Source organism: Jaculus jaculus, chromosome 7 (assembly GCF_020740685.1).
Source record: "Jaculus jaculus isolate mJacJac1 chromosome 7, mJacJac1.mat.Y.cur, whole genome shotgun sequence".
Lineage (NCBI taxonomy): Eukaryota > Metazoa > Chordata > Mammalia > Rodentia > Dipodidae > Jaculus > Jaculus jaculus.
Genome location: NC_059108.1, coordinates 24,728,364 through 24,749,919, shown reverse-complemented (window position 1 = coordinate 24,749,919; position 21,556 = coordinate 24,728,364). Strand labels below are relative to the sequence as shown.

At 40.3% G+C, this 21,556-nt stretch overlaps 1 protein-coding gene across 1 annotated transcript; it reads right to left on the bottom strand.

Annotated features, from left to right (window-relative positions):
* Positions 1–484: 484 nt before the first annotated feature.
* Spryd7 (SPRY domain containing 7) lies at positions 485–21,460 on the bottom strand. Its single transcript, XM_004660046.2, has 5 exons — positions 21,340–21,460; positions 14,412–14,528; positions 11,203–11,369; positions 6,597–6,699; positions 485–682 (listed from the first exon to the last, which is right to left on the bottom strand). The coding sequence occupies exons 1-5, from the start codon at positions 21,443–21,445 to the stop codon at positions 585–587; spliced, it is 591 nt and encodes a 196-aa protein (XP_004660103.1). The 5' UTR covers positions 21,446–21,460; the 3' UTR covers positions 485–584.
* Between the last annotated feature and the right edge of the window lie 96 nt (positions 21,461–21,556).

Here is a 21,556-nt window from a genome sequence, read left to right as displayed (position 1 = left end):
TCTCTTTCCATAAAGAAAATAAAGAGCAGCGGTATAACACAACAAAAGCAATTTAAGTTTTAAGAAAAGTGATATTAATACTGTAAACATATCAACAAAACTAAGTTGTCAGTAATATAAATTTCTGCCACTTTGTTATATTGTGTGTAAAAAAGAAAAAAGAGACACAGAATTATTGATTATGGACAAATAGTTAATGAGGTCTAAACTTAAGAATAAAAAATAAAAAAAAATAAAAAAAAACAACCACTCAACTCTACATCTCTGTCAAAGCAGATATTTTATGTAAGAAAAATTACCTTTAAATACTTACATATAACCATTCAACACTGAATTAAACGCATAGTTAAAAGTTTAAATAAGAATTAAATAAACTGCCCCAAATGCTGATTTTCACATATTTAAAAGCAAAAACATTTTTAAATCAAACTTCTGTGTGGTAAAATGAATACACTGGAACCTTAGACAACATTGATAAGCAAAATTTTAAGAATATATTTTCTTCTATATTTCTGATAAAGCTTTATTAAGTAGTAAACACTTGTGTAACAGTGCAGAAGTACAAGTTTTAAAAGCAAATACATTCAGAAGATTTGCTGCTCAAATAGTATCTTCTCAAATCCGGGTGGAGGAGTATGATAAAAGTCACTGAACTGGCAATCCAAAATTGCACTGTCATCAACTAGAGGGTAGAAAAAGAAATTAAGTTAAAAGGAAATTTAAATGAATACTGTTTGCAGGCAGGGAATATAGGTAAGGATATACCTGCTTAGTATTCATCAGTGATTTTTAACAAGGACAGTTTCATTGAAAAGGTAGTAACAGTAGCCAGACCAGGATACAGAAGAAAACAGTAACACTAAAGGCAGTGGGCACAAAACAGAGAAGGGTAAGCACTGTACTAAAGAGGGTTATAAGCTGAGGGGAGGGAGTTAGAATGGCAAAGACTCAGAATGCTTATAAACACTGCAAAAAGGGGCTGATGATGTCAGATAGAATGACTAAAAAAGTAAAGTCCTAGTGTTGGGGAGTTTGAAGTCTAAATTACAGACACTTTAAAAAATATATAGACATTTTTAATTAATTCATTCATTTATTAGAGTCGGGGGGGGGAGAGAGAGAGAAAGAGAGAGAGAGAGAGAGAATGAGAATGAGAATGAATGAGCACACCAGGGTTTCCAGACACTGCAACAAACTCCAGATGCATGCACCACCATGTGCATCTGGCTTATGTGGGACCTGGAGAATTGAACCTGGGTCCTTAGGCTTCGCAGGCATGCACCTTAGTTGCTAAGGCATTTCTCTAGCCCTGGACTACAGACACTTTTGCATGTGAAAGTGTGACTGAAGGGAGGTGAGCAGGAGTTCTCAATGCTGATCTTCTATTTCCATATAAAAGGGCAAGAGTACCTTTGGATAATGAGTAAGGAAGCTGACATGAGAAAGAAGCAGAGAAGTATAAGAATTTCTAGAAGCTAGTGACAGCTTAGATTAGGCTGAAGTCATGACTTTATAAAAACATTTGTGTTATGGAGCCCTTTTCTCTCCATAGGTTGATTTTAAGGGCTGACAGAATACATGTTTTAGGGTTACAAAAGCAATGGAGGGCCGGGTGTGGTGGCTCACACCTTTAATCCCAGCACTTGGGAGGCGGAGGTAGGAGGACCAAAGTGAGTTTGAGGCCATCCTGAGACTAAATAGCGAATTCTAGACTAGCCTGAGCTAAAATGAGACCCTACCTCAAAAAAACCAAAAAGAAAAAAAAAGAAAAAGAAATGCAATGGAGGACGAAGTGTAAGGAACCTAGTTTTTCTTTTTATCTTGGCATTAGGCTACTAAAATATTTCATTAGATTGATTTATCAATTCAATTTATGAAATATAGTTTGCTTAATACAATTTACTATGTATAGTTCTGTGTTTTAAAAACTTTACCTTTTTTTGTTTTATTTTTAGTTATTTATTTGAGAGAGACAGACACAGAGAAAGAGGCAGATAGATAGAGAAAGAGAGAGAGAGAGAGAGAATAGGTGCATCAGGGCCTCCAGCCACTGCAGAAGTCCAGATGTGTGCGCCCCCTTGTGCATCTGGCTAACGTGGGTACTGGGGAATCGAGCCTCGAACCGGGGTCCTTAGGCTTCACAGGCAAGAGCTTAACCACTAAGCCATCTCTCCAGCCCTAAAACTTTATCTTTTTTTAAAGCATATATGTATATACTTATTTATTTATTTGCAAGCAGGGTGACAGAAAGAGAAAGAGGGAAACAATGGGTGCACCAGAGCCTCCAGCCACTGTAAGCAACTCAGATGCATGTGCCACCTTGTGTAGGTGCTGGGGAATCAAACCTGGGTCATTAGACTTTGCAGGCAAGTCTTCTTCATTCTTAAATACATATAAAAACATGCTAAAAAGAAGCACTTCAGAATGATTTTATTTAATTAATTAATTTATTTGAGACAGAGAGAAGGAGGGAGGGAGGGAGGGGGGGGGAGGGAGAGAATGGGTACACCAGGGCTTCCAGCCACTGCAAATGAACTCCAGACGCACGCACCACCATGTGCATCTGGCTTACATGGGACCTGGAGAATTGAACCTGGGTCCTTAGGCTTCACAGGCATGTGCCTTAACTGCTATGCCATCAGTCCAGCCCTAGAATGATTTTATTTTACACACTCATTTGTATTACTCTACTAATCTTCATTTCTTTTTATAAAAATTTTTTTGTTTATTTTTATTTATTTATTTGAGAGTGACAGAGAGAGAGAGAAAGAGTTAGAGAGAGTGAGAGAGAGAGAGAGAATGGGCATGCCAGGGCTTCTAGCCATCGCAAACGAACTCCAGACGCATGCGCCCCCTTTGTGCATCTGGCTAACATGGGTCCTGGGGAATTGAGCCTCAAACCGGGGTCCTTAGGCTTCACAGGCAAGTGCTTAACCGCTAAGCCAGCCCTCATTTCATTTCTTAGGCTAAATTATTTAAAATATCAAGCTACATCATTTCCATTAAAGATTAAAAAAATTACTTTTGAGACTTACCCAATATGTAAGAACACTAACCCAAATTAACTTAAAACACTTTTACATGTAAAGTCATAGGCAGTAAAACCATTCAGAAGTAATTTTTTTTAGGAGAAAAGAAGACTAAATCACAGGCTGGGGAGGTGGATCAGCAGTTAAAGGCACTTGCTTGTAAAGCTTGACAGCCTGCCTAGTACCCAAGTAAAGCCACAGGCACAATGTGGCTTATGTGTCTGCCCACTTGTTTGCAGCTACAAAAGACCCTGAACACTCTTTTTTTCCTCTCTCTCAAATAAGTAAAATATTTTGAAAAAGGTAAATCACCAACTTCGATTACTGCATTTTTATTTTTATTTTTTTTTCTTTTTCGAGGTAAGGTCTCACTCTAGCTCAGGCTGACCTGGAATTCACTCTGTAGTCTCAGGGTGGCCTTGAACTCATGGCGATCCTCCTACCTCTGCCTCCCGAGTGTTGGAATTAAAGGTGTGCCCCACAGTGCCTGGCTAGGTTAGTGCAATATTAAATATTTAATTTGAGAATAAATCCTTTCCTGACATACTGGCATATCATCCACATCATTATTACCTTTGTACTAAGTTACCACACACACACACACAAAAGTTAATCATAGTTTTTCTTTTTTTTTTTCTTTATTGGAGACAGGGTGTCTTATAATATAGACTGGTCCCGAACTTACTATGTAGCTGAAACTGGTCCTTTTCTTTATCTGCTGAAGTGTTGGGATCACAGGTGTGCACCACCATGATCAGAAATGATAGTTTTTATTGTGATACATATCTAAGAACTTAACATAATTAAAAGTAAGATATTTTAAACTTACTAAAATGACAGAAAAATTACAACATGTTGATTGAAAGTTGTAACATAATAATAAAGTAGAGCAGGGTGTGGTGCACACACTTTTAGTCCCAGCACTCAGGACGAAGAAGTAGGAGCATCACTGTGAGTTCAAGGCCATCCTGGAACTACAGAGTGAGTTCCAGGTCAGCCTGTACTAGAGAGAGACCCTACCTTGAAAAAAATAAAATGTTGCTGGAGAGATGGCTCAGCAGTTAAGGCACTTGCCTGCAAATCTTAACGACCTGGGTTCGATTCTTCAGTACCCACATAAAGTGAAATATATAAAATGGCACATGCATCTGGAGTTCATTTACAGAAAATAGAGGCCCTGGCATGCCAATTCTCTCTGTGTGTCTTTCTTTTCTTTGACTTTCTCTGCTTACAAATAAATAAATAAAATATTTTTTCAGAAACTAAAATAAATAAGTAAATTAATATAAAGTAGAAGAGAGTGATAAAGGCATTATGTTTTTTGTTTTGTTTTTGAGGAATGGTCTCACTCCAGCCCAGGCTAACCTGGAATTCACTATGGAGTCTCAAGCTGGCCTTGAACTCCCAGTGATCCTCCTACCTCTGACTCCCAAGTGCTGGATCTAAAGGTGTATGCCACCATACCTGGCTGCTTGTTTTTTGAAAAAAGACAAAAACCTATTTTTTTAGAGAAAACCATAAACTATGAACAAAATTATCTGACATTTGCTTCAAAATAACAAAAGGAGAGGAGCAAAAGCAAAGTTCTGGGGCTTGATGAAATCCAACAGTCTATAAATTGTCAATTGTTTGAAGCTGGGTAATGAGTACATGAGGGCTCATCATAATATTCTCTTTACTTCTATTAATGTTTACAATTTTTTGTAATGAGAAATTAAAGTAAGCCAGTAAAATTAAAGTAATACCAGCACTCGGGAGGCAGAGGTAGGAGGATCGCCATGAGTTCAGGGGCACCCTGAGACTCCATAGTGAGTTCCAGGTCAGCTTGAACTACAATGAAACCCTACCTCACAAAACAAACAAACAAACAAACAAATCATCCAAATGTTAGCACTATTCTGAGACAAAAAAAGTTTGTTTTTTTTTGTTTTTTTTTGTTTTTTTTTTTTTCTCCCTGAGGTAGGGTCTCGCTCTAGCTCAGACCTGGAATTCACTATGGAGTCTCAGGGTGGCCTCAAATTCATGGCAATCCTCCTACCCTGCCTCCCAAGTGCTGGGATTAAAGGTGTGTACCACTATGCTTGGTTCTTTTTCTTTTTTATTTATTTATTTACATTTCAAGGTAGTGTCTTGCTGTAGCCCAGGCTGACCTGGAATTCACTCAGTAGTTTCAGGGTGGCCTTGAACTCACAGCAATCCTCCTACCTCTGCCTCTTAAATGCTGGGATTAAAGGTGTGCACCGAGGTAGGAGGATCGCCATGAGTTCAAGGCCACCCTGAGACTACAGAGTTAATTCCAGGTCAGCCTGGACCAGAGTGAGACCCTACCTCGAAAAACCAAAAAAAAAAATAAAATAAAATAAAGGTGTGCACCACCACGCCTGGCTTCTTTTTCTAATATTTTATTTTTATTTATTTAAGAGAGAATGAATGAGAATGACTGGGCATTTCAAAGTATCCAGCCATTGCAAACCAACTCCAGATGTGTACACCACCTTGTGCATCTGGCTTACATGGGTCATGGGGAAATGAAACTGAGTTCTTTGGCTTTGCAGGCAAGCACCTTAACTGCTAAGCTAACTCTCTAACCCTGCTTTGTTTATTGAGGCAAGCTTTCATTCTAGCCCAGGCTGGCTTTGAACTCACAGCTATCCTATCTCAGCCTACTGAATATTGGGATTAAAGATGTGTACTACCACACTCAGCCAAGAAAATTTTGACATTTTCATGTTAATTGTTTATTTATTTATTTATTTTTTTTTTTGAGATAGGGTCTCTCTGTAGTCCTAAACTGACCTTGAACTCATAGTGGTCCTCCTACCTCTGCCTCCTGAGTGCTGGGGTTAAATGTGTGTGCTACCACACCCAGCCCTTCAGTAAAGTTTTGATCTTCATAGAACATAAGACTACATGATAAAAAAGGAATATGGTAATTGCACATGTAAGTATAATCACCGTATTTGGAAAGCTTTTTGAATATTCAGGGAATAAATACCACCCTTAGTTCTACAGAGGAATGTAATTGTCTGATTACATTCCATTTTAAAAAGTCCTTACTGAGTGCTGGGCATGGTGGCATATGCCTTTAATCCTAGTGCTTGGGAGGCAGAGGTAGGAGGATCGCCATGAGTTCGAGGCCATCCTGAGACTACATAGTGAATTTCAGGTCAGCCTGAGTTAGAGTGAGACCCTACCTTGAAAAATTAAAAAAAAAAAAAAAAGTCCTTACTGGGCTAGAGAGATGGCTTAGTGGTTAAGGTGCTTGCTGGAAGCCTAAGAACTCATGTTCAAATCTCCAGGTCCCATGTAGCCAGACACATAGTAACACAAGCATGCAATATTACACACATGCACAAGGGGGCACACACATCTGGAGTTTGTTCACAGTGGCTGAAAGGCTCTGGCATGCCTATTCTCACTCTCTCTCTCTGCCTTTTTCTCTCTCTCTTTCAAAAAAAAAAAGTCCTTATTAATACTTTGGCCAGACTTCTAAGTAATTACAAATTAATATAAATGTCAAACATGTTAACATGAATCTAATAATATATGAGAAACATTTTATCTTACCATATACAACTGGATACACTGTCCCACGTATACCTGATGCTGGGCAATGCATGTTTTTTCCATTCAAATACACATTTAATTCTACATGGTCGTATGTAATACCCTATGAATGAAAAAAAACATTAAAGGATAAAAATAGAGACCTGAGTAGCTAAAAGTACTGGTATGGAATTATGGAAACACAAAAATCTAAGTAGTGTCACAAGGAATTTCATTTTAGGGGTTTACAATTTAGTAGAATTCTAAGCTAAAAACAATTAGCAGTGATTATGTGTGGGGGAAATAGTACGTAAAAACCAAACTAGAGGGAACTCAAAGATAATAGTTTAAATTCTAGTATTATATTTAGATAATCTGGATTTCATGAATTAAATATTAAGATGGTATAAAAATCACAGGTCATGAAGACTTAAGCATAAAGAAAACAGTGATCTCTGTATAAAATTTGATCTGATGGGGGTAAAATAGAGAATTTTTCAATATTAGGGCTTATTACCTATCATTCTTTTCCAGTCATGAAAAATGTCTTTATATATCTTACTTCTAAGAAGAAATTATATATTTGTGTCTCTGTCTTTTTACCCTGGTCGTTGCCCTCCCTCAGCACGCGGTTACAGGCATGTATGCTATTTTTACACGAGTGCCAGAGATCCAAATTCAGACCTTTGTGCTTGTGCAGCAAATGCTCTTACCCAGGAGCCATCCTCTGGGCCGAGGGTTAAGTTTTAGTACTGAAGAGGTTTGAAAACAAATATATATATATATATATATATATATATATATATTTTTTTTTTTTTTAAAAAGAGGGCTGGGGAATTGGCTCAGCAGTTAAAAGGTCTTGATCCTTAAACACAAGGGGCTCTTGGGCTGAGTCTGATTCCACAGAACCCACATAAAAAGCCATGTGCAGCCATGTACATTTATAACACCAGTTGGCTAGGGGAAGACTGGATGAGGATCACTGAGGCTGACCCACCCTGGCTCCAGGATGGGGGAGAGACTTGTCTTGAGAAAACACATGGATGAGCAGTAAGAGCATGCTTTAGACTTTCTCCTCCAGCCACTACATGCATGTGCATGGGGCGCATGCATCTGCCAAACACATGCGCACACATGGAGGAAAAGAGTGTGTTTCTTTATGAGACTACAGGAAATGTAGCCTTTCAGAAAAGTACATTGTAATCGAGGAGCCCTTCACCACCTTGTGGCAGCATAGTCTACTACAAGCAAGTTAAATTGTAAACATGATAGCAAAAAGTCACAAACAGAAATGAGAAAGGGCATAAGAATCCTTATCAAGCCAGTCAGAGTTTAGTTCAAAGTATTTTCCAGCTTAATCTGTCCTTTATTATCTAAAACCTGGGTCTGATTCTGCCATAATGATACCATAACAACAATTAGAATGTTTTTCCTATTTTATAATTCATTCCTTTCTGAAGCCACTGTGAACAGCAAAATTTGTTCACAAGTGTCTGAAGTAGGAAGATAATATGGTAAGGCAAGGCTTTGGCCTTCTTGGTTCTGTATATATTCCACATTTTCAGTTTTCTACCAGAGTGGGCATGAATACCAAAGTCTACTACATGTGGACAGACTACAAATGGCATTCTTAGATCTGTCAATTTATGGTGTTAGCTATCTCGATGAATGAGATGAGACAGGCAAAAATGACATGTAGAAGTTCAGGATAGCAACAAAGACAAACATCTGCCAGTGATTATCTTTTCTTATGCTTCAATTTCATCTTGTAGTGTAAACAGTTGGTAGCTTCCACTTGACAGCACGATTCGCTTTTAAGAAACAATCATTTGAATAAGAATGTTCCATAGTATGAACATCTGGCATCTCATATATGAACAACTATTCAAACTATTCAAAAAGAAAGAACAAAGAAAAGCAGATTTTCAAAATTAAAAGTTCTCCTCCACTTAAAATATTTTTTAAAATTTTTATTTACTTATTGGAGAGAGAGAAGAGAAAGAGATTGGGGGCGGGGGGGACGGACGGATGGACGAGATGTGCCAGGGCCTTCAGCTGCTGCAAACGAACTCCAGATGCATGAACCACCTTGTGCATCTGGCTTATGTAGGTCTTGGAGCAATGAACCTTGTTCCTTTGGCCTTGCAGGAAAGTGACTTTAACCAATAAGCCATCTCTCAAGCCTCCCTTCCCAATTTTTTTTTTTTAAAGACAGCATCTCACTATATAACCCAGATTGCTCTTGAAGTTGCTATAAAGCCCAAACTGGCCTTGAATTCTCAATCTTGTTGTTTTCACCTCCCAAGTGCCATAGTTTTCAAGGTATAAAAAAAGAGAAGATAAGAGCATAATGAAAAATCTTAAGGGGCTGGAGAGATGGCTTAACAGTTAAGGCATTTGCCTGCAAAGCCAAAGGACCTCAGTTCAATTCCCCAGGACCCATGTAAGCTAGATGCACAAGATGGCACATGCATCTGGAGTTCGTTTGCAGTGGCTAGAGGCCCTGGCACACCCATTCTCTTTCTTTCTTTCTCTCTCAAATAAATATATAAAATATATTTTTTAAAAATCTTAAAATCGCCACACTTTTATTCATTCTTTCTAAAATACTGTATCTTTCTTTGATTTAACATTCTGGAATTGTCTTATCTGAGTCATCTCATTCTTCCCAGATCCCTTTCACACTGACATCACAGCCAGTAACTGAATGATCTGAGTACTAGGACATCTTGGCTGAATGACAGTCTAGGACTCTATTCTCTATCAATCACCAAGAGCCTGAACTCTATGGCTTGGGTTCTTGGATAAGATGGATTAGGGGTGTGATTGGGAAAGACAGAAAGTATCTTTGGTTTACATTTTCAACAAGTGGCTTTGGTCAGGAGACAAATGCATCCCATTGGGAATAAAAATAGAGAGATCTCAACGTGCTCCTCTTTTTAAAACTAAAACAAAAATCGTTTTTTGTTTTTGTTTTTTTCCAAAGTAGGGTCTTACTCTAGCCCAGGCTGACCTGGAATTCACTTGGTAGTCTCAGGGTGCTCAGGTCTCAAACTCACAGCAACCCTCCTACCTCTGCCTCCCAAGTGCTGGGATTAAAATCATGTGCCACCACGCCCAGCACAACAATCTTTTCTATAATCAAGCCTTAAGATTTTGAGTCCAGTTCTTTGAAGAGTTCTAAAAATGGAGGAAATAATCAGATTAAGTTTAACAAAACTTACCACACTTCTGGTAAAATTATAATTCTCTAACAGATATTATAAATTAGTAAATGTGAAAATTTTCTCTAAGAGAGCTCTAGTCTAAAAATATCTAATAAAATCTGCAGAAAAATGGATGGACCTGGAAAGTATTATACTAAGTCAGGTAACCCAGGCCCAGAAAGCCAAGCGCCACATGTTCTCTCTCATATGTGGATCCTAGCTACAGATGACTGGGCTTCTGTGTGAGAATGAAAATACTTAGTAGCAGAGGCCAGTAAGTTGAAAAGGAGACATAAAGGGTGGAGAAAGGAAGGGAGGAGGATACTTAATAGGTTGATATTGTATATATGTAATTACAATGATTGTAATGGGGAGGTAATATGATGGAGAATGGAATTTCAAATGGGAAAGTGTGGGGGTGGGGAGGGAGGGAATTACCATGGGATATATTTTATAATCATGGAAAATGTTAATAAAAATTTAAAAAAAAAAATAAAAAAAAATATCTAATAGTTCCTTTTATTTAAAAAAATATTTTATCACAGCCAATAACTGAATGATCTGAGTACTAGGACATCTTGGCTGAATGACAGTCTAGGACTCTATTCTCTATCAATCACCAAGAGCCTGAACTCTATGGCTTGGATTCTTGGATAAGATGGATTAGGGGTGTGATTGGGAAAGACAGAAAGTATCTTTGGTTTACATTTTCAACAAGTGGCTTTGGTCAGGAGACAAATGCATCCCATTGGGAATAAAAATAGAGAGATCTCAATGTGCTCCTCTTTTTAAAACTAAAACAAAAATCGTTTTTTGTTTTTGTTTTTTTCCAAAGTAGGGTCTTACTCTAGCCCAGGCTGACCTGGAATTCACTTGGTAGTCTCAGAGACAGAGATCAGAAGATAGAAAATGTGCATGCCAGGGCCTCCAGCCACTGCAAATGAACAGCAGACACATGTGCCACCTCAGGCATCTGGCTTACATGGGTGCTAGGAAATTGAACCTGGGTCCTTAGACTTCACAGGCAAGTGCCTTATCTGCTAAGCCATCTCTCCAGCTCCCCAAAAAGTGTTTAATATTTTCTAATATGAGGTCAGCAATTTTTTTAAATTGTAGGCCAAGGTCTTTCTGACGTGATAATAGAAAACACTGCTTAGCAGCCAACTCATTACTGATCCTGCTGCACGGAATACAGGGCCTGTCACCCACATGTCCCAGGCTGCCAGCTGCTCTAAGAGGGCCACGACGTAAGGTGAGGCAGCGGCATTTACACCAGGTGTGTGCTCTGAAACTGCCACCCTGTCAGATCACCCTGAGGGCTTCAGAATCCAAAGCGCAAACTCCTAGGCAAAGCCACATCTATTCAAAGCAGCTCAACCTTAGTAATTTACAGTGGGTAGCAACTCCACCAGGGGACTCACCACCACATCTCCCTCCTGAGGAAGGCTGTTTGCTGGCAGCCTGTTTTTCTCTTCATTGTTGTGGTACAGGGCTCCGTCATTTCTCATCACCAGGCTGTGCATGTCTCGGCCAAGAGGAATCTGGTTCAGGTTAACCTTCTGAGTTGCAACACCTATGCCCCAGACTCCTAAAAATACAACAGTTTAAGATGCCCCCAGATCTGAAGACTACAAAGATAAAAAAGCTATTTTTGAAGGGAGTATAAATTATTTTTATAAGAAGCGTCTTATCATTAAGTAATTTTATTCATTCATTCATTTAGTGGTACTGGGAATTGAATCTAGAGCCTCACGCATTCTAGACAAGTAGTCTGCTATTGAATGGGCTTATCTATATGAAACTTATTTTTTTTAAATTTTTATTAGCATTTTCCATGATTATAAAAAAATATCCCATGGTAATTCTCCCCCCCACACTTTCCCCTTTGAAATTCCATTCTCCATCATATTACCTCCCCATCACAATCATTGTACTTACCTACATACAATATCAACCTATTAAGTACCCTTTTCCCTTTCTTTCTCTTCCCTTTATGTCTCCTTTGAAACTTATTTTTAAAAGCATCATTTAAAAGTAGTTTGCAGGCTGGAGAGATGGCTTAGCAGTTAAGCGCTTGTCTGTGAAGCCTAAGGACCCCAGTTTGAGTCATTTCCCCAGGACCCATGTTAGCTAGATGCACAAGGGGGGGGGGGAGGCATGTGCCTGGAGTTTGTTTGTAGTGGCTGGAGGCCCTGGCGCACCCATTCTCTCTATTTCTCTCTGTCTACCTCTTTCTCTGTTTCTGTCAAAAAAATAAATAAAAATAAAAATAAGTAGTCTGCAAAGGGTATAATATTTGCTACATATGAACTAAGAGATGAGAGACTGTGTCCTGGAGTTGTACTATTAAGGTTTAACTTTTTTTTTTTTTTTTTTGAGGTAGGGTCTCACTCTAGCCCAAGCTGACCTGGAACTTATACTGTAGACCCAGGCTGTTCTTTACAAACTGTTCTCAACCTCATGTCTATTCTCTTACTTCTGCCTACCAAGTGGTGGGTTAAAGGTGTATGCCACCACACCCTACAAGGTTTAACTCTACTTACTAAGCTATCTTGGACAAAGAACTTAATCTCCCTCAGTTTGTTAGCAGGGTCTAATAGAACTTGCAGGGTTAGAAAAAGATACGAGACTACTCAAGCAAAACACTTGGGATAGAGTAAGTACTAAAAAAAATTAAAATATTCAAAAAATGTTAGATATTATCACTACTAATTCTCTTAAGATTTTTTTTTTTTTAAATATCTAGGACTTAGTGGTATAGTTCTTGCCTAGCATGTTCAAGGCCTCAGGTTCAATCCCCAGCAAATACATACATATAAAACATATAAATGTAAGTGGCCTAGAGTTCTTTTAAACTCTGCCTCTGATAAGTAGAAGATTGCTATCTTCAAGAACTGTTTTTCTGGCCTGGAGAGATGGCTCAGTGGTTAAGGCACTTGCCTGCAATGCTTAATGACCTGGGTTTAGTAACCCATTACCCATGTAAAGCCAGATGCCCAAAGTGGCACATGCACTTGTAGTTCATTTGCAGTGGCAAGCTGGGCGCGATGGCGCATGCCTTTAATCCCAGCACTTGGGAGGCAGAGGTAGGAGAATCACCGTGAGTTTGAGGCCACGCTGAGACTACGTAGTGAATTCCAGGTCAGCCTGGGCTGGAGTGAGACCCTACCTCAAAAAAACAAACAAAAAACCCTGAGTAGTACTTGCATGCATCACCAGGGCTCTGCCTTCATCAGTGGATTACTCACTCCTCTGAGGGATTCTTAACATGATAGCTTACTTGAAGGGGGTGGAAAGTACGTGTGGGGCCTATTTGGGAGGAAGGCGTCACTGAGGAAATGCCTTTCAAGAGTATTATCTTGTCCCCAGCTTTTTCCTCTGTGTTATCACCTCTGTTTCCTGACTGTTATGACATCACACCTCTCTGCTACTATTTTCTGTCTCACTATGGCCCAGAAACAAATAGAGCCCTTGACCATGGACTAAAACCTCAAACCATGAGACAAAATAAAATTCCTCCCCTAAGTTGTTTTCTCACATAGTTTGTGATGGTAATGAAAAGTGTCACTAGCACAAGTATAGGCTTGAGACTCCTTCGAAAATTCTACATTGGATGGCTGCTTCAGAAGAATTTAATCAGGGCATCTTAGTAAGATAGGGAAAGGAAAACTCAAGACACAAAGGTGGTTCCCCCACCCCCAAGCAGAAGCAGGCTCTCATCCTAGCCCAAGCTGACCTGGAATTCACTCTGTAGCCCAGGCTGGCCTCAAACACATGGCAGTTCTCCTACCTCAGCCTCCCAAGTGCTGAAATTAAAGACATATGCCACCATGCCCGGCTCCAAAATGTTCATATTTAAAATTTTAATTTATTTATGGGGGGAGGGGAGAGGGAGAATGAACACAAGCGTATCAGGGCCTCTTGCCACTGCAAATGAACTCCAGATGCATGAGTCACCTTGTCCATTTGGCTTTATGTAGGTACTGGGGAACTGAATCTGGGCTGGCAAGCTTTGCAAACAGGTGCCTTTAACTGCCAAGCCATCTCCCCAGCCCAAGGGTTTATTTTTACCCTAATAAAACAGCAAGGGTCTGTAGCTGGAGAGATGGCTCAGCCTGCAAAGCCTAAGAACCTGGGTTTGATTCCCGAGGACCCACGTAAAGGCAGATACACAAAGTGGCATGTGTATCTGGTGCTCATTTGCAGTAGCTAGAGGCCCCGGGGCACCTATTCTCATTCTCTCTCCTCTCTCTCTGCTTGCAAATAAACTTAAAAATTGAAAAACATAGTAAGAGTACACATCCACATGCCTGACTAAATAAAATTGTAGCCTGTTAATAACACTAGCACCTTACATTTACCTAGTGTGTTCTGTTTTTAAAACACGTTCATACATTTACTTCTATGAAGCAGAAGGGTAGTTCCTATAATTCCCACTTTATAGAAGAAAAAACTGAACTTAACCAATTAACTAATTTAAACTGAATCACATAAGAATGGAAGACTTGGCTTCCTAAGACAAAATTTTGAACTGTTTTATTATTACTTCTTAAATCCTTTTCATATATTTAAACATTATTCTTAATATTTAGAACTATGACTTTCAGTGGCTAAGTACCATGGTACTAACCTGTGGACTGGATTTTGAATTCAAAGTAGCTTTTGTTTTGATGTAAAGGTGCACTGGCTAAACAACCTCCGGTTCCACATATTCTTCTTCCATTTTTCACAATGACAACGTCTGTTCCTAAACAAAAAAACACAAATACTAGGTAAGGCTTTGCATTTTCATATCCAATAATTAGGGTTAATTTGTTCACTTCTATCTCTTAGCCAGCAAAAAGTAAGGCTGTCATAAGTCCTTGGAAATTCAGGCATATTACTAGAGCATTTTATATTTAGTTCACTTTTTTTTGTTTTGTTTTTTTCAAGGTAGGGTGTTGCTTTAGCCCAGGCTGACCTGGAATTCACTATGTAGTCTCAGGGTGGCCTTGAACTCTTGGCAGTCTTCCTACCTCTACCACCCAAGTGTTGGGATTAAAGGTGTGCGTTACCACGCCTGGTTTAGTTCACTATTTTAGAGATGTTTATATGTAATATTTGTACTAGTAAGTTTAATTAGTCTGCTTCAATTAAGCAATAAGTATAATTAAACTGTTTCAAATGAAATGTAATACCTTTAAATTATACTGGACATTAAAAAAAACTCGTAAGGGCTGGGCATGGTGGTGCGTGCCTTTAATCCCAGCACTTGGGAGGCTGAGAAGTAGGAGGATCATGGTGAGTTTGAGGCCACCCTGAGACTACATAGAGAATTCCAGGTCAGCCTGGGCTAGAGTGAGACCCTACCTCAACCACCTCTACCCAAAAAACCTTCCAAGGTAGAAATAGACTGCTTGAATTTTTTTTTTTTTTTTTGCACGTGTATGCCTCTCTCTGTGTGTGTGATGACAGGTGTGCACCACAGGTGAATTTCACATAGGTACTTGAGATCTGAACTCAGGTCCTCATGCTTCCAAGGCAAGCACTCTACCCCAACCCTAGCTCCTTTAATTCTTTTAAAAAATGTTTATTTATTTACAAGCAGAGAGACAGAGAGCACGTGCAAGAGAGATGGAGGGACGGAGGGAGGGAGAGAGAGAATAGGCATGCCAAGGCCTCTTGCCATTGCATATGTATGTGCCATATAGGTACAGGGGAAATGAACCCAAGTCGTTAGGCCTTGCAGGTAAGTGCCTGAAGTACCTCCAGCCCTCCTTTAACTTTTTTTTTTTTTTTGGGTGTGTGTGTGTGTGTGTGTGTGTGTGTGTATTTTGACATAGGGTCTTACTCTACCCCGGGCTGACCTGTTATTCACTATGTAGTCTCAGCATGGCCTCGAATTCATGGTGATCCTCCTACCTCTGCCTCTCTAGTGCTGCAATTAAAGGTGTGCGCCACCACACTTGGCTAAATGGTATTGTTTACTTATTTATTTAGGTTTTTTAAAAAGTGTTTATTTATTTGCAAACATAGAGAAAAAGATAGAGAGGGGGAGAGAGAGAGAGAATGGTGTGCCAGGACCTCTAGCCACTGCAAATGAACTCCAGACATATGTGCTACTTTGTACATCTGGCTTTATGTGGTACTGGGGAATTGAACCCTAGGCTATCAGGCATTGTAAGCAAGTGTCTTAACTGCTGAGCCATCTCTTCAGCCCTCCTTTATTTATTTCTTTTTCCAGGTAGGGTCTCACTCTGGCCCAGGCTGATCTGGAATTCACTATGTAGTCTCACGGTGGCCTTGAACTGATGGTAATTGTACTACCTCTGCCTCCCTGAGTGTGGGGATTAAAGGTGTGCGCCACCACACCCGGCCCTCCTTTAAGTTTTGACCAATAAACAATTTAGATGATTTAACAAATCACTTCCATTTAAAACAAGCCATAAACATTAAAAAAATTAAGTAATTTGGTGAAGTTTTCTAATCAGTGGTGGCACACACCTTTAATCCCAGCACTCAGGAGGCAGAGTTCGGAGGATCACTGTGAGCTCAAGGCCACCCTGAGACAACATAGTGAATTCCAGGTCAGCCTGGGCTAGAGTTTTTCCCTACCTCAAAAAAACAAAAAATGGTGCCGTTTTCAATTCAATCTGGATAAATTAACACAATCTTTTGAAAAACCGCTGAATATCTACCACGAACAAGATACTATATTAGTGCATGTCAGGTAACAGCAAAACAGTACATGGATATGAAAAGGTATATGTCTCTTCCCTTGTTGAAACAGCAGACACTGAAAAACCCTCAACTTTAGGACCTTAAAATGTTTTATTAGGAGAGCTCCTGTCAATCACATGGCAAAATGTAAACAAGTTATTTTTGTTTGTTTTGAAAGAATGTTCTTTTGTCACTGAGGCTAACTCTGAACTTTCAATTCTCCTGCTTCAGTCCCCCTTCCTCCCAGTAACCAGGGTTACACCATCCTTCGAATAAAAACTGGATTTTAACATCACTAAATGCATTTCTTTTCATGTAAATTTTTAGATTTCTGGCCTTCAGCCTGGGTTCAATTTGCCACCTACCCACATGAAGCTGGATACAAAAAGTGGAGGAAGTGTTTGGTGTTCAGTTTGCAGCGGCAAGAGGCCCTAGTGTGACCCCCCCAAACACACATGTGCATATGAAATCTTTTTTGTTTGAGCTCAAACTCCAGATGCATGCACCACCTTATGCATCTGGCTTACACGTAGATCCTGGGGAACTGTAGGCAAGTAAGTGCCTTAACTGCTAAGCCATCTCTCCAGCCTGTTTTTAATTTTTTTTGTTTAATTTTCTTTTGATGTTTTTTGAGGTAGGGTCTCACTCTAGCCCAGGCTGACCTGGAACTCAGTCTGTAGTCCCAGACTGGCCTCAAACTCACAGCAATCCTCCTATTTCATCCTCCTGAATGCTGGGAGTAAAGGCTGTGTCTCCATGCCTGTCTAAAAAATATTTTTTATTGTTTGCAAGCTGAGGAGAGAGAGAAGCAGAGAGAGAAAAGGAGGGAGGGAGGGAGAATGCATGAATATATATGGGCATACCAGGGCCTCTTGCTGTTGCAAATGACCTCCCGATACTTGTGCCACTTAGTGCATCTGGGGAATTGAACTTGGGCTGGCGCGCTTGACAAGCAGCACCTTTAACTACTGAGCCATCTCTCCAGCCCTGTTTTTAAATCTTGGTTGAATAAAGTATGTATATCAGAGAACATGAAGAGATACCATAATTCGATTTTATTTATTTTTGTTTATGAGAGAGAGAGAGAACTGGCATACCAGGGCCTTAGCCAATGCAAATGAACTCCAGATGTGTGCACTATCTTGTGCACATGCGTCACCTTATGCATCTGGCTTACATGAGTTCTGGGGAGTTGAACCCAGGGTCCTTAGCCTTCACAGGCAAGTGCCTTAACCACTAAGCCATCTCTCCAGCCCGAGACAGCATAATTCTAATATATATGAAATATCCTTTGTTGGGATTAAAAGTAAAACTCTTAACCCACTCCACACCTGCTTTATTAGCACAAGTCTTGGTGTCCAGCAAATGTTCAATGAAAAATGATCCAGCAATAAATGGATGAGCTGTACTCTTTGTAGTGGCCAGTAGCATGTGATTTCTTTTCCCAGACAGACTTCCCTGTGGAAATCAGTTTTAAGGAAGCCAACTCAATCTCTGGCTTCAGAGGCAGAACATTTGACCCAGGTTGAGTGCATCAGTACCTTCCACATGTCCTGGTCACAGTGATTGAATCAAGGGCAGTTATAAACCGGGTGTGGTGGTGCACACTTTTAATCCCAGCCCTTGGGAGGCACAGTTAGGAGGACCATCGTGGTTCAAGGCCACCTCGAGACTATATAGTGAATTCCAGGTCAGCCTGTGCTAAGAGTGAAAACCTACTTCGAAAAAACAAAAACAACAACAACAAAAAGGCCCAGCAATTATAGAACCTAACAAATAAGAGAAAGTGTCAGGACTTTTGCAGAGAACCATACATAAAGACACTCTTGTTCTTGCTGGACTGAAATAAGGAAGCCAAGGGAGCTGCTGCAAGTGACCATGGAAGCTAACCTTCAGGAGGAGACAGAGGAGATGAGAAAAAACCAAGGCCCTAGCAGCACTGAGTCCTTCCTGAAGCAACTACTACCCATCACTTAAACAATTCTGTTTGCACTATCTACAACTAAAAGCATCTCTAGTGAAATGCACTTCTAATAACTATGCAAATAAATGCACTTTTTCCTCATTGGCAAGAGTTCATGGTCCTCCACACATATAACTCGTCTATGGACTTAACTCTTAAATCTTAAATTTAAGATTTAAATTTCATCCTAAGGCAGTACATTAATGGAAACATCAAGACTTTCAAGGGCTGGAGAGATGGGTTAGTGGTTAAGGTACTTACCTGTGAAGCCTAAGGACACATGTTTGATTTCCCAGTATAAACGTAAGCCATATGCATAAGGTGGCACATGCATCTAGAGTTCGCTTGCAGTGGCTGGAGGGCCTGGCATGCTCTCTTTCTATCTGCCTCTCTTTAAAAAATAAATAAGACTTTCAAAACATTATAGCCTGATCTGTAAGCTGGAACTAGAGGGTATGTCATTATTCTCTTATTTCAAAATAATTTCCTAGTGAGATTTTAAAAAACATTTATTTAATTATATTCACAAATGAAAGAGAGAGAGAATGGACACACCAGGGCTGCTTACCACTGCAAATGAACTCCAGACACATATGCCTCTTTGTGTATCTGGCTTTATGTGGGTGCTGGGGAATTGAACCCAAGCCATGAGGCTTTGCCAGCAAGAGCCATCTCTTCAGCCTTCTTACTGAGATATTTTACACAGAAATGAATATATTCAAGTAACATTCTACAGTGTTTGTGGATCATTGGGGAATCACTTATCTTATTTATCTTTACTAAGTAAGCCAATATTTTGTATTTGGATTCATGCAATTTGTGTAGTTTTATTAATCACTGGTTCAGCTTGGAAAGTCAAGGCAAATTTGAGTACATCCAAACACCAAAAAATATAGCCAAAGAATGTGTCTTAAGAAGCAATAGGAATTTTCAAATGAGTAGTTCCTACCTTGACTGGCATTTGTTTCTAGAAACAAAAAAAAAAAAATCAATTCACAACTAAAAGCATATGGTACAGCATCAATTAAGAAAATTATAACATTACAAAATGGTTTTAATGAAACATCAAAAATCAGTAATTACTATAAAGAGGTATGATTCAAATATTAAAATGTAGATTTATTTTCTTTTAAGAGAAAACAGGAAAGTTGGGCAAGAAAGTGAGACTCTTCCCTCAAAAAAAAAAAAAAAAGATGAAAATGAGCTGGGTGCACACCTTTAACCCCAGCACTGGGGAGGCAGAGGTAGGAGAATCATTGTGAGTTCCAGGCCAGCTTGGGACGACAGAGTGAGTTCCAGGTCAGCCTGGGCTACAGTGAGACCCTACCTTGAAAAAACAAAAACAAAAAGGAAAAAAGAAAACTCAATTACATTCTTCATGTTACTCATATGACCTTTCATATATGCGTATTTACTCTGTATGTTTTCCATATTTCCCACTTAAGATTAACCAATGATTGCAATACTCTTCTAACTCAACACCCCTCTCCTGTCTTTCATTTCATTCCGGTTCTTGAACCAGGTTTTCCTGGGGATTGAAGCGTTTGAATTTACTGGAAGACAGGTTAAGAAAAAACATTTGGAAAGAAAATTTTAGAATAATATCACTCTATTTCATTCACATATTATCTGAAGGGTGTTAGACAGCTTTGGAGAAAGACAAGCATAATGGAATAGGTACAAATGATCAGTTCTTTCCATATAAGAGACCAGAGAAGAGGCATGTTCTAGAGAGTGGACTGAAGGAACTTAAAAGATGATGGCTGTCCTTTACTGTTATATTAAAACAGTACCACCAGTCAGTCACATTAGTTCAGTGAGTGGGTGAATAAAGCAGAAATGTTTTCTGAGAGAAATTACAGCATCTGAACATCTATCATCTATAAATCATGATGGATAAATAATTTAAAGATACTCACTTACTTGTGTGTACTAAGATACCATGTACTGCATTTGAGAGACTAAAGAATTAGAAATACGTGCTATAGGGCTGGAAAGATGGCTTAGAGGTTAAGATGCATGCCTGTGAAACCTAAGGATGCAAGTTCAATTCTCCAGGTCCCATATAAGCCAGATGCATATGGTGGCGCATGTGTCTGTAGCTCATTTGTAGAGGCCCTGGTGCGCCCATTCTCTCTCCCTCACTGTCTCTAATAAAGAAATAAAAGTAAAACTTTCAAAACGTATATGCTATAGAAGCTGTAATAGGCACTGTTTCCAGAATTGTTGAAGAATAATTTTGCTGCAAACATTAGGAACTGTATTTGTTATTTTAATGCACTGTTCTTTAGACAATGAGAGGTTTGGGGAAGTGAAGAGCGCAGAATTTTATTTGAAATGACCCGCAAGGGATAGTATTCCAACTGAAATAATTACACTAGGAAATCTCTCCTGCCTGGAGCATATTCCAGGAATTCTGAACTACAAGGGAGAAATCTAAAGAGCGTGAGTATTTGGAAAAAGAGCCGACGGAGGCCAGAGGGAAGAATGTTAGGTGAGGAAGTTATCAGGCCACTTGGAACTGACAGGGACAACAAGAACACGGGTGAAAAGAAGCAAGCGTCCTGTTTTATTTTGCAACAGCCTGACTCGGTGGGAAGAGCAGGGTCAGATGACGTGACAGCGTTTCTCACCCGTGACTAAGGAGTCCGGCAAGGGGAGGTTTTAGGGAATGGCACGTTCCGACGTGAGGTGTGACTTGGGGCTCGGGAGTGGAGAGAAGGGGAGCTAGCACGCTGGAGCCCACCCTCGGCAGCGCCGGCCACTGAACCGCGGGCAGGGATGGAGTGGGCCGGCGGCATCCCCGAAGCCCAAGGACGGGCTCCGACCAGCGGGGCCGTCCCCCCGCCCCCGCCCCGGGGCCGGCCCGTCGGGTCCGGGCAGCGAGGACCCTTACCCATGTGCTGCGTGTCCAGCTGCACGGCCGGCATTTCCTTCAGCGGAATGTGGCCCGTCCCGCCGTCCCGGCAGCACCGCAGGCAGCACCACACCGACGCGGCCATGGCGCGCAGCGACCTCCGGCCCGGCCGCCGCCGGGCCCACACCTACACGCCGACACCGCCCCCGACTCCGCCCACCCGCCCCGAGCGCGCGGGGGCTGCGGCGGCCGGTGC